General features: G+C 35.2%; 1 protein-coding gene and 1 pseudogene across 1 annotated transcript; one reads left to right on the top strand and one right to left on the bottom strand.

Moving 5' to 3' along the window:
- Positions 1–4,696: 4,696 nt before the first annotated feature.
- On the top strand, positions 4,697–7,566 carry LOC140035603 (pre-mRNA-splicing factor ATP-dependent RNA helicase DEAH7-like; annotated as a pseudogene).
- Positions 7,567–8,324: 758 nt separating this feature from the next.
- Positions 8,325–11,705, bottom strand: LOC113727157 (uncharacterized). Its single transcript, XM_027251166.2, has 5 exons — positions 11,539–11,705; positions 11,034–11,444; positions 9,966–10,874; positions 9,129–9,362; positions 8,325–9,029 (listed from the first exon to the last, which is right to left on the bottom strand). The coding sequence occupies exons 1-5, from the start codon at positions 11,554–11,556 to the stop codon at positions 8,847–8,849; spliced, it is 1,755 nt and encodes a 584-aa protein (XP_027106967.1). The 5' UTR covers positions 11,557–11,705; the 3' UTR covers positions 8,325–8,846.
- Positions 11,706–16,950: the final 5,245 nt, after the last annotated feature.

The following is a 16,950-nucleotide window of genomic DNA, read 5'->3' as shown; positions in this document are numbered from 1 at the left end:
TTTTTGTCTTATTACTTGTCTCATAGGATCATTTTCTTCCCTAGATTCAGAATCAGGAACCACAGGTCCACAACAAGAGCCTCATTGTTCTCAAAATCAGAAAAATTAGTGTCACTATCCTCACTATATGCATCTACTGCCCTATCATCAACTGCTTCCTCATCAGTGTCACTATGCAAGTTGTGTTTCCACAAAGAATCAGAGCTAGAGTCACCATAGTTATCATCCGACTGTCCAATGTCTACAACTACTGCCTTGCTAGGAATTTGTTCAATGCCTAAATTATCATTTTTGTTCATTTCTCTCACATTCACTGAGGTATTCTCTTCATCAACTAGAATAATTTCCATATCAGACACATGCAAGTTAATTACTAATTTAGATTTATGTATTTTGAACATCTCAGTAACTGAATCATCATCATTAACATCCATCATGCAATTTTTTCCAAAAACTTCACATCTCATCTGCATAAGCATATTAACATTGCCAGGCATTTTAATCAATGCCTTCTCAGTTACATCAAATAGCAAGGAGATGTACGTATAGCCAGTTGGATCCACATTTGGAATCCTAATTTTGTTCCCATTACAGTGAACCATAATGTCATAGGCGGCAGCAAGATTCCCCATCCTATAATCTCAGCATTCAAATATGATGATGATCACAACCAAAGCTAGTTTGAGAAAACATCATCTAGAAACTAGAAACATTGGTTATATAACTCAGCAGCATGCTACTCAACTTTCATTAACATAAGAATAATTATGATCAACTAATCTTCACAGCATACATGTAGCACAAGATTTCACAGTAGTCTCACACATAATATGCAATGGCTTGAGTTCAGTGTCAATGATTAACTCAAAAATCCACTTAATAAACAAAATGAATGTTCAATATCAAGATTTAGACAAAAGACAGAGGTGGAATCGAGCAACACTAGTAAAGGAAAGTTAAAGGAGCAGCACCAGTAAAGGAAAGTTAAAGGAACAAATAATCTCGTACCTTTACTGCTGTGTTTGCAACTATTTTAAAACAACAATTAATTCTTCACTTTGCTGCTGCTACTCCAATGCATATCAGGACCACTGGTTTGATCACAATTTCCTTTCCATTTTTGTTCTTGTTATTTCCTTTGTTTCTTTCCATAATCCAGAATGTCATTACACGTACATATAAGTGATATGTTATCTTCTTGTCAAATCACAGCAGGCACAAAAATGGCACCAATATTGCAGCTCAATTGGCGCCTTACTCCCTAATCCAGCTTTAATTCATGAAACCGTAATCAAGTTTGTGTTATTGTTGTTAAGCTTAATTAATCACTTTAGATGCCTTTTTCTCCAACTAAACGGTAGTAATAAACCCCTACTTCATAGGATATATTTGTAATTTTGGCCTTCATGATATCAGAAAAGGGGCCCAATTTTCTATTAAGGGAGGTCAGTGAAATTTTGAGAACCTCAAGGGATGTCAGTGAAAGTATCAGAAACCTCAGGGAAGGTTTCAGAAATTATCCTTTTTTTCCGGTAAAATAAAGATGCGTTACAATAAAGTCAATGTCTACAGACTAAGACTTGCACTCAACCTAAGACTTGTGGCAGCTCTGAGATGGAAATTGAGCTTGGTGATAAAGTTGGATATACAATTTATTTTGAAGATGTGTCTGCGCCAAATAGACTAAGGAGCCATTTGCTTCAAATTCCACAATCAATATGAATACGAATATGATAAATTGGAGAGTAGCAATAGGTTTTGACGAATACCCGTATGAAGAGTTAGATAACTACATAACAATAGATTTAAGTAACAAAAAAATAATGGATAAGTGAGACCTTATTCTTTAGTAGTTTTAAACCATGAAATCCATTAAGTAAGGCCTTGTTCTCAGTCATTTTAGATTTTACAAAATCTAATCATAGAAACTAATTACAGAGGATAATCAAAATTAATAAAAACTACTCTTTGGATGACTATAGATCTTAGCCTTTTTGGTTATAAAAAAATTTATAATCAGATTACAAAAACAATCTAGAACGCCACAAAACTTTTATTCTAACTCAGAATCTATAATCAGTAAAAATAGTCAACTGAGAACTAGTCCTTAGATCTAATTGACTTTAAACAAGCATCATGTATGAATAGGATTGAATTGAAACTCATTCTTTGTCTTGAAACCTATTTACCAAACACCTCCTAAATTTGATTGGATGGGCTATTATTTGTCAAAAATGATTGCATAATGAATACATCATGTAATTATCCCTTTTTATCTTCTAAATCACATTTTTATTTCATGTAAATCATGTTACAAAGAGTGCTAAAATGTTGATCCAAAAAGTAAAAATAGTTGAAAATGTCCATCACATTTTAGTAAATGAATTTTTTTGTCCTTCATTTTTAAAATATTAATTTTACGTCACTAACAAATTTAAGTTAACAAAATTTGGTCTCGACCTAAATTTTCAACTACTTTTTAGCCTAAAATCACCACATGACCTACATTTAGTTATTTTTTATGTTCAAAAAACTTAGATACTACTTTACTACTTTTGTAGTGGAAAAAATAAATATGAATTGTCAAATCACACTTTTTTTATAGAAAAAAAAGAATATGATTCAAATTATATTCTACTTTTTTAAAGGCAAAAATAATTATAGATTGAATCATTTGTTTAATTATAAATGGGATTTAACTCTTTCATCCCTAAAAAGTTGACCACATGTGGTTCACAAGATGAATTCAAGATAAAAAGTGGTTTATAACCTAAATTGGAATCAAATTTTACCGAACCAATTTTGTAAGGAATGTGAAATTATCATTTCAAAAATGATATACAAAAAAAATTATTTAACAAAATATGGGGGACGTTTTAAACTATTTTTCCTTCCAAAATATGGTCCAAGCAATTTCCTATTATGAAGTACATGACTGATTGGGGCTTCTTCGAAAAACGCTGAAGACCCTGACCTGGATAAATAACGTGCTATTTTAATAGAAGTGCAAAAGAGATAACTAAGTAATCTATAAGGATCTCTATAAGCGATTGATATCCCAAAGATATGTTCTGATTTATGATGGCGATCAGAGTCAAATCTATTCAAACTTTTTATTACTAAAAAAAAAAAGGGTTAAATACCAAAAACCCCCATGTGGTTTGCCTAATGTTCACTTTACCTTCCTATGATTTGGAAACCTACAATTTGACTTCTTGTCATTTCAACTAAAGTAAAAGTCTAACGGAAAACATTTAAACTAACGTCTGAAAGGAAAATGTCAAAATTACCCCTCTATAAGGGTTTTGCGTTAAGTATCAAAAACCCCCCCTGTGGTTTGTCAAATGTACACTTTACCTCCCTATGGTTTGAAAATATACAATTTAACTCCCTGTCGTTTCACCTAAAGTGAAAATCTAACAGAAATTCCGTTAAATACACTTTAGTTGAAACGACAAGGAGTCAAATTATAGGTTTCCAAACCATAGGGAGATAAAGTGAACATTAAGCAAACCACATGGGATTTTTGGTATTTAACCCAAAAAAAAAAAAGATAACTAAGCAGTAAGCACCAATGGCCTTTCTGAAATCCTTGAAAATGTTGCTGTGCGGGATCATGGTGGTAAGCTTAATGCCACGTCGGCACTCTTAATGCCCAAAAGTTATAGTAAAATTTCTTTGGGAGTTTGTGCCAATATTCTATGTTCCTGTCCAAATTTTACTCCCAACGTTAAGTTGAATGCAGGGCTTGTGCAGTTGTTATTCCGTGCAATGTAAATCTTGATTAAAAAAAATAAATGTAAACCCCAAACTAATCAATGTAAATACTAATATTGACATCCATACCCAATATTCTTGTGAAAACAATGGTGATTAATCCTGTCAAAATTATAAGGAGATATGGGAAAAACTTTGAAGGGACGAGTTATTTTTAATTGGCTAAGTTGGGTAGGCTTTTTCTTTATTTTAAATGGAAAATAAGTTAGTGATAAGCCAGCCAACAAATCCTTTTGTCTTGAAAGTTATTATATATGTATCTAATACTTTTAAAGTATTAATTCTACTTCTAATGATCTATAAATATATTTAAAGTTACTGTACAGAACACGAGACCGAACAACTTCTCTTTCATTTTATTTTTTATTTCCTTTTCTTTCCTCTTTATATCTATTCCTTTAAATTTTATCAAGCTACTTCACTTTCCTTAATGTTCTCATTTTCTCCCTTTCTTTAATGCAATTTTCCTCTTTTCCCTTACAATTTAGTGGACTTCTCTAAGCCATGTATCTGTTTAACATCTTCTTTTTTTTTAAATATAAGTTGAAGGTCTCAAATCCTAAATCTCCCGCTTACACTTTCTCCGAATCTGAAGACCTAATTGAGTCATTCGCGATGATAGTTGACTCGTACGTTTCTCTAGCTTGGACGCTCGACAACTATTTGAATTCTTTTTCATTGATGCACCGGACACCATCACGGTTTTTGATTATTCTCACTTACAGACATCAAAAACTTGCTGTTTTAAGCCCTCCTTGTTTTGTTTCTTGAATTTCGAACGTCAACAACTAAGTTAACCACATGCAAAAACACAACAACTTTAGTGAATTTTTGAAATTTATACCCATAAATTCAATCTCAATCATCTAATTTTAAATCACTCTATCTACCAGCATGAATTGTTCTCTACGCAGGTGACATGCTCATCCTTATGACTGGTGAATATGAGATTGAGGTAGCCTGTTATGCTCTTTTGGAAAGCATGGAACGACACATCTCTTCAAAAACTCGAGTCCCAAAGCTGTTAATTCTTCCAATATACTCCTAGCTTCCAGGCTTCCAGCTACCTTGCAAGCAAAAATAGTTGAGAAAGCTGAAGAAGAGGCACGCAAATGCGTGGATGTTCTATGTCGTAGACATAGGCTATTAGAAAATAAAGGAATACAACCCTTGGGTTGGCATGAATTCTATCCAAGTCTTTCCCCAGATATTGGACCTGGCACTTGTTATGTATCTGCTGACAGAGAACTGCGCTTTCTACTAAACTTTCTACTAATAAAGAGTTTGGTCTTCCACCTCAAAATCAACTAGCAATCCTCCCCTTCACACATGATTTGGTAATTTTAGTCTGCCAATTATAAATTGGCCCATCATAAACAGGGTAACAAACAAATCCAACATCCAACTCTGATATCATGATAAAAATACTTGAAATTCCATCTCAAAATCAATTGATAATGAGTGGACTGACCCGAGATTATATATAGAGAGAGAGAGAGATGTGGCTAACCTTGGTATATTAGTGTGGACAACTTTAGTCTCCTTATATCTACTACACATAGAATGCGTACCAAAATGAAATGTTTCCAAGTCCGGTTACAGAAATTCAGAGGACCAATGTTGGCAATATAATATTGTTTGTTGCTCAAGTCTCTTAAAATTGAGAACTTTGTGGATTTCGATTTTATGTACCCACCTCTTGGATTTTGATTTTGTGTACCCACCTCTCCAACACAATATTCTTAACTCCATGTACCAATAATGGGCTTTTGGTGCACTTGATACTGTTGGTAACCTTACTGACATTGGATGGAAAAAGGTAAGAGTCCCCTTGCAAGATATTGTCGATTGGTGAACAGCTTGAATGCATAAATGAGGTTTTGACAATTGTATCCATAATTTCTTTCGCATATGTTTACTTTAGGCCTAAAGATAGGGCGGAGAAGGGTGATGCTGCAAGGGAAAAATTTACTTGCGGGAGTCAGACCACCCTACTCTTCGTAATATTAACCAGCAGTCGAAAGCAAATCAATACCAATGGTCATTTTTTGCATGAAAAGGGGTTAAGTAAATCTAGAGTGGTGAGATCCTAGTTGCTGGTTTCTCAGGACATTGACATTTGAGAATTCCTCTAACTTCTTGTGTTATGTCCATTGTAGGAACGGAATGTCATGCCATCTGAATCCACAAAGGTATTAATTTTGTGTTACATACCAGATCATGCAGTTTATCACGAGTTAATTTTGACCACAAAGGAGTACATGCGACGCGTGACAGCACTGGAGCCTCGGTGGCTGGCTGAGTTAGGACCTGTGTTTTTCAAGTCAAGAAAACTGATACTCTCTCCGTCCCAATTATTTAGTCATGTTTGGGGAATCCAACTTTTTAAAAATAGTGATTTGATTGTAATGGTTGTACTTCTCATTTCAATATTACCCCTACAAATTCAAAATTTAAATTTGAATGATAACATGCATGTGATTAGAAGGAAGACACAACGGATCTTCTGTCTCATACCCTGTGCCACTCACTGTCCCACTTTTTATTATATTACTATTTCTCCTTGATAAACATCATATTTTAGTTCTTTTTTGTTTGCTTAAGATCCAATAACTATTAATTGAGTAATACACAAAATTTAACAAACTCAAAAAATAAAAAATGCATAAAAAAATGAGATTTTTTATGAATTTTCTGCTGTTTTTTTTTAATTTTCTATTATATATTGCTTTTTTAAAGCTATTGTATTTATTTTTTACTGAATTAATAGTTATTGAATTTTAAAGAAACAAAAAAGAACTAAAACATGATATTTATGAAGGAGAAATTGCTTCATAAATAACAATATAATAAAAGATAGGACAGTGAGTTGCACAGGATATGGGACAGAAGATCCATTGCATTACACAATCAGAAATGTTGGAATTTTATTGGCATATAATAACTCACCAAATGAATAATATAGCTGAGTCTTTGCTGAACGAGAATCTTGAGAATTTGTCGTTAAACAATCACACATTTCTTGGAAGCTGGGATAGGCAACTTTTGCTTCAACAGAGAATCAACAAACAAGGATTGTTGCACCCCTAATTCAACCAAAAACAAAAAAAAAAATTTTTGTGGGCATGTAGTGGCATGTAGTTATGCAACTTTGTTGCTTTCAAGATCTGTTATTCGAAACCAACTACTCCTAGGATAGGTGGCCACCAGATGGGTGTAGGTCGGGTGTAGGTCAAAAATCAAATCCTTTGGTTTGTCTTGTCTAGAATTTTCTGAAAATTTCACCAACAAATGTATAGTCACTGGTCTAGTTCGATAATTGTTTAACTTCTTTGGGATCCCCTTTAATCCCTTTGGATCCACCCCTTCTTCTTAGCGTAGAATAGAAATTATTATATTTGGAAAAAAGATTTATTATTCAAAAACAAAAAATCTATTTTATTATTCCAAAGGAATTTTCTTTCCCGGTTGTCAAACAAATGGGGCCGAAAATGACTAGATTTGTCAAAATTAAACCTTGGGCTGCTGTAGAATTGTCCTGAAATCAAAATCTGAGCATCCAAAACTTTTAGCAGGGAACATGACTTGGACAATCTTTCCTCGAACGTTCTTTGCCTTCATGAGGAATCTAATGGTGCACCTTTATTCTACTAGCTAGTAAGCACTATTGGCCATTTGCTCAACCGCTCAAGTCTTCAAAATGATGTTGTTGGAGCCCCCAAGGTGGACTGGCCAATTTGCGGGGTCAAGAGCTCAATGACTGGCCTACACATTGAATCCAAATCCTAATGCGACTAGACCAAGAAAAGACAGGTCGAAAGTTACAGCCTATCCGCAAAGCCATGGTACAATTGGTGTATTCTGTTTCCCACACCAATTTTATCCATACCTTTACTAGTTCCTCAATTATGCTGTTTATTTTATATGCATTTGAAAAGAGTTTTCTATTAGATACTCCTAATTTGGTTTTGCATATCATTTTGGCCCACCTTTAACTATAGAGTTTTCTATTAGTGTGTTTGGATTGTATTTTCCGTCATTTTTCATGAAAAAATTACTATAGCGATTTGATATATGTGAGGAAAAAAGGTAATAGGGAAATGTGATCATAAAAAACGACAATATTTTCCGACGGAAACAAGCAATCCAAACACACAGCTACTAAAAGCTTAAACTGCTCGTCTTTCCTTCCCCACCAGCATAACATGGAGTTTAGGCAAAGAGGACGGAAAAAGAAATGATTACAACCTCAAAGATTGAGATCAACCATAGTACACAACAAAAATGAAATAATGAGCTAAGATCAATCATTAATCTTGTTGATTAGGAAAATCATGACAGTTTAAAATTTTGGTTCATTGATGAGGGAGATATGGAGAGGACCAACTTTTTGTTCTTTTTTTCCTATCCACTTGAAAAGGAGATTTCTTGTCAAAATTATTTGAGTTTTCAAATTAACAAAGAAATAAATAAATAAACATTTTTCTATGAGATCAACTCATGACTATTCTTTCAAGGCTGCACAATGAAAGATACTCACAAAAGGGTTTACCAAACTTATAAGATTCTAATAAATTAATGAATGGAATCGTATATCCCAAGAGGAATATCTATTACTATAGTACATGGGATATGACCAAACCTAAGGGACAACTTGCACTTGTATGCATGGTGGGAATCTGAGGGCGCTCTCCTGAATCTTTTTCCCTTGCTAGTAATTCCAAATCATGCACAAAATTTTTACATCTAGCCAAAGTGCAATTATTTAACGCATGAAGGAAGCTACAACAATTCTTATTCATCTTGTGGATGAATATCGGGTCAGTAAAAATTATTGCACTCATTCATCCAATGCCATCATCATTATCGTGCCCACCACTTCTGTGGAGAAGTCATCTTGAGTTGATTCTTGAACAATGTTGACAGGGATAGAACCCTTTGGTCCCCCCTCCTCCCCCACAAAGGCCACAAAGGCTAGTGATTTCAATCAAGAGTGAGTGGCCATCTTGAAACACATCCTCACATTTTGTGGGATAGTGGAAAAAAAATCTGTTGTGTTTCATCATCAGCTATCTTCTGTACGCTCCTGGGACTCTAGGTGTTGGAACCACCACATCACGGCCTGCTTTTATCAAGTTGAGCCGGTCTGGAATTGTTTTATCATTATCAAACAGCTTGGAATTGGGCTTTTCGGCATAGCAGACGTAGTAACAACCGACACAGGCTTGAGGCAAAGCCATCGCAATCCTAGTCTGTCATCAGATAACAAGTGCATTTTGTTAATTCACCAAATATTTCGACCAGTGGTAAGAAATTGTGCAGCAAACTTGTGGATTAAGCAGATCGCTAACCATTAAATAGCCTATGAAGGCAGCAAGAAGTGAGACAGTGGCTGTATAGCTTTTATGTACTGTGGCTGTCCAAGCGGCTACAACAATGACACAGATGCAGCCACTGCATACTCCGGTGAGGAAGCAAATTGCACTAGTAATGTCAGAGTCCACAATCTGAGGCATCTCTCGCCCCTGGAATAATTCCCAAGTGTCTTGCGAGGCCTTCACAAAACCTTTTCCATATGCAGCAATCTGTAGAAATCATTGACTATTTGCTTCAATTACTTGCATTCAAGTTGATCAAATTCTGAGCAAATTATTAGCTGGATAGGATGTTGCAAGTCAGGCGGCCAAAGCCATGGTTTCTTTGTTACATTTTACAAGTTGCAAAGTCAATGCAGGCAAATGATGGACCAAATATAAAAGAGTCATTTTTTTGTTTGATGGTTTTAATAAATTGACTTGAAAGCAACAGGAAACAATAAAATTTATTGCCAAGGAAGGAAAGCAGTACAGACCAACCATAGAGGCAGCTAATATACTCAAGATACATCTAAATCAAGACATCAGGTATCAATTTACAACGCTCAGACAATAGGCATGCTCAAGGGCAACTTTCAGTTTGCAAAAACTAATCGTTAATTGTGACTGGAGAACCATTACTTATGCTGCTTGAAAAATTTTCATTCATGATTGGCTTTTGTTGTGAGCCCAGAGTTAGAAGTTTAACCGAAATGCAGGTATTGAAGTTCTCACTCTTGCCGAACGATTTAAGTTTTGTCTTCAAAATTTAAAATATCTCTCATAGAATTCAAACGGCTTAAATTTCTAAGTGCTATCAAAGTCAATAATTACCTGCACATAAGCCCAGCCGTTGCCACGTTTGAAGATAGAGTCCATGATCCTGAGACCGCAGCGAGCACAACAAAACATGAACTCATCTTCCCCCTCAATCAAGTTCAATCCACGAGCCACAATCCTTAAAGCTTCAATCGAAGGCACAAAAACGGATCCAAGACAAGCACTACCAAGATTTTTGGACAATGCTCTTTGAAAGCAAAATTGTGTGCTTGATTGCACTCCTAAAAGATAATACAGAGCAATCACCCTACTAACAGTTAAGTTAACCACATTCCTCATTACTTCAGTAATCCAGGCCAAGCTCAATACCAATACAATGATAACTATTGGTGGATAATAGAAATTCAATGATCCAATAACCGCTAAAATCCAAAGTGACATCCACACAAAACCAGCAGCAAGCATCCAATAAGTAGGCTGGTTCAGATCATGAAATTTTGCTACAGGTTCAAGAGCTTTGATGAAAACCTTCGAGCAAAATCCAGTTCTCTGTGTCACCCAACAAGCATACAATCCATTCCCAATTGCAAAGAATATGAAAATAACTCCAAGAGCATCGGTAGCTGGCATTTGGAAACAAATTAAAAGGATTCCAGCTGATAAAGCCAGAACAAAAGAGCTCCAAATTATGAAATGCACCATGAATTTAGGCCATACTCTTACTGCCTTTTGCCAAAAAATTGCTAGAGTTATACTAAGAAAAGATGCAGCCTCCACTTGAGGCAGAAAATGCTTCAATATCTTCAGCTCTTTTCTTTTAGTCTTTCCTTCTTCTACCAAGCCTTGCACCCCCTTAAATATAAGAAAACAAACTAGCCCAAAAGCCAGAACCATGTGAACCACGAACAGAAACAGAGACAACTTGTTTGTGTATGATCTTGAATTCAATGATATCGTTGATTGCTGCCCCCAAAAAAAAAAGAAATCAAATCAAAATTGATGTCAAATCTTCACATGTATCCCACGCACACACCACACATAAACAGACACAGACATAACTACAATCCAAAATTCTTTAACAAGAATATTGATGGAAAGAAGAAAGATACATGTGAGACCTACTTGAGGAGTAGGTGTGGAGCGAGGCTGAGAAGAAGGAGCAGGAGAGGGGCGAGGAGGAATACTCTGAGCAGGAGAAGGTGAAGGGCGAGCTGAAGGAGGATGACGATTTTGATAAGCAGGAGAAGGTGAAGGGCGAGCTGAAGGAGGACGACGATTTTGATAAGCAGGAGAAGGTGAAGCAACTCTTGGTGCATTTGCTATAAGCCTTAAAGGGTTGGTATCTGACAATCTTTGCATCATTGACATGTGAAATTCCCTTGTCCCTTGATGCTGCTGCTGCTGATTTTGACTTGCAAATTCTTCACCACCAGCTTCACCCTTCTCAATATCCTTCATTTCTTCCTCTTCTTTCGTTTTCTCCTCCTCTATCCCTTCTCCTTCTCCTTCTCCATTTTCCCCCTGCACAATTACCTACCAAGAAAGTGAAAACAATATCAACTAAAGTTCAAGAAAAAAAGAAAGAGGGAAACAACAGAATGGTTGATGTCCTGGTGTGTTCTCTTACAGGTTCTTGAACACCCATCCGCGGCGGCTGAAGTGGCGCGTGGTGGCGGTAGTGGAGGTGGGATTTTCGTAAGAGAACGTTGGATTTTGTTTCCTTGCGGTGGCTTGTGCTGTTGGCTCTTACCTAACTATTTGCAATCATCAAAGTTTTTTCCTTCTGACCTCAAAGTTTCAGACACAACTAGCTCTCGCCTCCACCACTCGCAGGGAGCGGCTCGTGTAAACACGCTCCAATGGCTGCACTACAATTTAAAGTACTAAAACATTCGTCAGTTAGAGAATGGGCTTTTAACAGTTTCACAGATGGAGGCATTATATGGTGCGCTGTGGGACATGGTTAGTTATTGTAGGCATGAAATACACGTGAGAATATTTGGTCAGACATTGAATGCTGGCGTTTCAATTTGTAAATTTCGTACTACCAAAAGTTTGATGATGCTATCAACGGCTGTGATTTGTGGGTTTGTGAATGAGGTTGGGCCACGTCATGTTTGTACACGAACGTAGACAGAACGATTGGGGTTGACCCCACGTTATCATCTTTAATTTACTAGTCGTATAAGGCACTCTAGAGTTTAAAGTCTTCTTCCAACTAGTAAATGGCACAGAAAAAAAAAAAAGTAGTGAATTTCTAATTTTCCATCTCTTCTATTGGTTTGGATAACTGACTCAGCTCTACTAGTATTGTGTGAGGATAAGGAATTTTGGATAAGGAATTTGTAGCAGGTCCAATTGTGTGAGGATAATGTATTTTTTCTTCTATTCACACGTACATGAGAATTGTTTGAGTTTATATTAAAATCTGTAAAAAGCACATCAATCGAATGAAGTTTAACTAATAGTATGTTGTTTTTGTGATATATGTCAAGAGCTTTATATACCACAAAAATTTGACTGAATAAAAGAGAGAGAGAGAGAGAGAGAGAGAGAGAGAGAGAGAGAGAGAGAGAGAGAGAGAGAGAGAGAGAGAGAGATGAATTGAATGATTCAAAAGGAAGGAAGCAAGGAATGTTTATATTTAAAAAAAAAACAACAACTTTGATCTTTAGTAAGAGGATTGTGTTTTTAAATTTGTATTATGTCAATTATGAATTACGTGGATTTTGACTTACTTTAGGAACATTCAAGAATAGACACATGAAAGAATGTGATACATTACATTGACAAGACGTCTTAGTCATGATTGATTTTGCTAGAATTATGCAGATTGAGTTGCCTCTGCAAAATTATGTCACATCTTTGGGATTAAATGACACCTACTCTCTAATGTTCTTGTAGATCTTCTCTTTCGCCTGAAAGTACTATTGCCTTGTTTGGATTGTCTCTTTTCTCGAAAAAAAAAAAATTTGGAGTTATCCCTCGACACTTTTTTAAATTTGCATTACATTTTTCTATAAAAATTCTAAAAAGTGCTAAAATAAATGCAACCCAAATGGGAACGATTGGATTCTTAGAAAATATGATAGTGTAGCTCATAAGCTAGCACAATACGCTATTTCAATTCAAGATGAAACTATTGTGTTATCCGTTCTTCAAGCAGATCTTTCAATCGATTGATATATAAATAATTTCATTTTGCTTCAAAAAATATTTTTTAAAAATAAGTTTTTTAAATATAATACTATAATAATATATAAATAAAAATAACTCAAAAAAATCTCATACAAAAGTTTTTCGTGTATATTATTATAGTAAATTTTTTCAAAAACACACCCAAAAATAACTAATCCAAACAGAGTGATCTTTAAGCTATTAACAGACCGATTTCTGGATCTTTGCCCTTCCTCCTTGCATCAAGAAAAGATGACAAAAAAGTTTGGCATTTCCATGCAATTCAAAAGCAAATGAAAAACAGTTTGCTTTAAAAACTTCCACTACCATGCCATGGTAATTTGTATAGTTTTTTGCCGTTCTGGACAGAGTTTCCTTCTCGATCTCATCAATAAGTTGGAAGTAAAGTTAAACTTCTTATTTAAAAATTAACCAAAAGGAAGAGGTGTGCCCTATAATTTGAACGTTAAAGTTTGAGACAGGATCTGCAAGAATGCCTTGGAATTTGGTATTCAATAACTTCACGACATTAAAAGTTCTGAATATTCAGATGAATACTGTACCAACCACTTGAGTTTGGTAAGGTGCATAAAGCATTATACCATACAACTTGTCACAGCTTTAAAAAAAAAAAAAAAAGGAATAAAATAACTGCATGAATGCTTTTCCCTGCGTGGCTGTGATCTGTCCCTTTCTGTGTTTCATATAATTTTTACTAATTATACTTTGCGGTTGCTATTTTGGTGGGTCACTTTTGAGGGACGATTTTAAAACAAGAAATTGACAGGCACTCCACGGAAACTTTTTCAATGTTTATTTGTGCAAGATAGGTGGCCATTCTCAAAAGTTGCCGGTCTTTGAGGGTTGCTCGGAGATCTAGGTTTATTTACCGAATTCTTGAGTGTTCTTAACAAAATGAGAGAAAAAAGATAGGTGGCCATTCCTGAATTGGTTTGTTAGCCTTGATTGAAAAGCCATTTTTCACCAAAAAAATTTCTACGATTTCATAAATACATTTTTCAATTATTTTATTATTTCATATATATCAAATCGTTAAAATACATTTTCTATAATAAAACTCTAAAAAACTGCAATCCAAACAGGATTCTAAGACAGTCGATTATCTTGAGGGAGTGGATTAGGATTCTCTTCTCTTCAAATATATGATAAAAAACTAAATTGATACTCTTTTAAGGAATGTTACTGTTCATGACTATTTTCATTGTAGAAATAAATTGTATGGAAATCTCAAATTAATTCAACAATGTTTGGGCTTATGATTAAACAATCGTATTTTTTTGTTTTACACAATTTACTTTGTTCTCCATCGTCCGATTATCATATATTTATGTAATAGTAATATATTGTCCACTGGGTTGATATTTTAACACAATAATCTCCTCATTAAGATAAATCCTATCGATTATTATATGGTATTTAATAATTAGATACAGGTAAATGGACAAATAAATTGACGGAACTAATTTGACAAGATCCAAAATCCATAAGATCTGAGATTTAAGTGTTTAAAATAGATTGAGTGGAGGAACTTTATGATAAATCGAATGGCGTGGTACCTCTAAACTAATTTTCGTACAATGTTAATTTTCTGAAATATAATTCCAAAGGATTTTCTCCATATTAACACTAATTTATTCTTAATGTACCACATCTAAAATGGCTTGTGCCATCAATTTTGAGGAGGGTAGTTTTTATGAACTTCTAATCTTGATAAAGCTATTTCAATTGTATTTTTGTTAAATTTGATGGCTGACTTTCCAATTTGGCAAAACTCATTAAGCAAAAACATAGTAGGGGCCGAAAAACATTTGTGACTGAAGCATGATTTTGACGTCGGAAATATCTGTCCTCCTAATGAGTCAAGCTGGTCCCCTGTCTCACATTCCCAAATGGACAACAGAGAGAGCAAGCACCATGGAGTCAATAATATTATGAAGAATTTTAGGAGGGGACCAAACATTTTGGAAATTAACACTGGAGTATTTTTTTTTTCTGGTAAAATAAAATTTGGATTGATTTGACTCTGGTCACCAACACGGGTCAAGACATATCTCCGAGATCATAGATCGCTTACGGATGTTCTTACAAATTGCTCACTAACATATTATTGTTCTTTCAAGAACCATATGTTAGTCTTCTATGAAATCATATGTCGCTTACAAAGATTCTTATAGATTGCCAACCAACACAACCCTCACCTCGACAGCAATATTCGAACATATTTTATGAGAAAGAGATCCATCCTTGCCAATTGAACTAACCTGTGTTAGCACTAGAGTTGTGATTTGGTACAATTAATCCAAATATTGTGCTTCTTCCAGAATTGTTGTACATCTACATAAATTATTCTACTTATAACATTGTACAATATGTATTAACAAACAAAATTCACGCATAAAACGTGGTAAAACAAGCGTACATGAAATCATTAAAAGGTACAAACACCACACAACACGATTACGGTTGCCCCATTCCCCGTGAGATGAATGGAACTGTGTACAAATTTCAGTTGAAAGACATGTCAACTTTTATTAGTTGCTAAGGGTGCACAAAAAGGTATCCCAATTGCAATACGTATGCTAAGGGCGAACAGAAAGGTAGCACAATTGCATACATACCTATGTACGTATGTATTTGTATTTGGAGATGGTCGGTTAAAGAAATTAAAATTTGGTGATTGATATGGTATGCCACATGTTCCAACAACAAGGCATCAAGAATACACCTTGCTATTTTTGCAAGAATTGATGCTCCAGGACATCTTTTCACCATTCCCCAGCACAACCCCCCCCCCCCCCCCCCCCCCTTTAAAAAAAAAAACCACACCCCCCCGGGGGCCCCTCTTTTCTTCCCAAAACAAAAAACTACCAACACGGAAAAAAAAAAAAAGTGTGTTAACATAACACTCAATTGTTTTGTGTCACCTCTTCAATCAAATTATATTACATAACACCATAGGAATAAACAAATGCTCATCATTCTCCAATATGATATGCAAAGAATGATGGACTGTACATTTCAAACTTTGAAGCTATTGTGCCTATCGGACACCAGCTTTTAGACCATCTCACAAGTTTCTAAACAGTAAGAGGTGGCTAAAAGAAGATTTGTACTTCAAGATTTTAGACGGAATACATAATAGAATGCAGGAAAAACAAAAGGAAAATGGTAATTCACCATCAACCCTGGGCAAGAAAAGACTATCAAGGGTTCAGAAACTTTATGGTCCTCGGTTAACAAATACAGAGAGCACGTTTTTCATTAATGATAGATATGGACCACAAATTTGGACTCTTTTCTAGACTGGTCACCATACCAAGTGCCCTGGAAAGAATCCAATCCAGAGATGCAGCAAATTCCCAATTCAGTAAAGCTAATTGTTGGCCCAAAAAAAAAATGCAGAGCACCTTATAGTTTGGGTAAATAGAAACATGTAAAGCAAGTGGCACCGCATTTGCGTGAAATGAAGACTTGAAAGAATTTTACATCATAAAGACAAATAGAATAAACAGAACTTGACATAATCATGAACCTTTTACAATGTGGTAATGGTAAACATCAGATTCAGAGAGATTAACAGATTCAACAGAAACGTGTCAAACACAAAACCTCCAATAACAAACATTTTTACTGGCCCTAAACAATCTCAACAGGATAAGCTATGCACCATGTTTCATGATTTCTGGAATAGATAGTTTAGGTTTACACACTACGGTACACCCAGTCGTCTCATCCTGTAGAACTGAAAACTTTTAGTCATTTAACCAACGAGCTTGATCTATTGTCTGCAAAGCTATTCAGAGTAACAAAACCAAGAAACTCAGGCACTTACAAGAGTAAA

The sequence above is a fragment of the Coffea arabica genome, chromosome 2c (assembly GCF_036785885.1).
Source record: "Coffea arabica cultivar ET-39 chromosome 2c, Coffea Arabica ET-39 HiFi, whole genome shotgun sequence".
In the NCBI taxonomy this organism is placed as follows: domain Eukaryota; kingdom Viridiplantae; phylum Streptophyta; class Magnoliopsida; order Gentianales; family Rubiaceae; genus Coffea; species Coffea arabica.
Note: the sequence above shows the minus strand (reverse complement) of the source record. Positions and strands in the feature narration are given on the sequence as shown.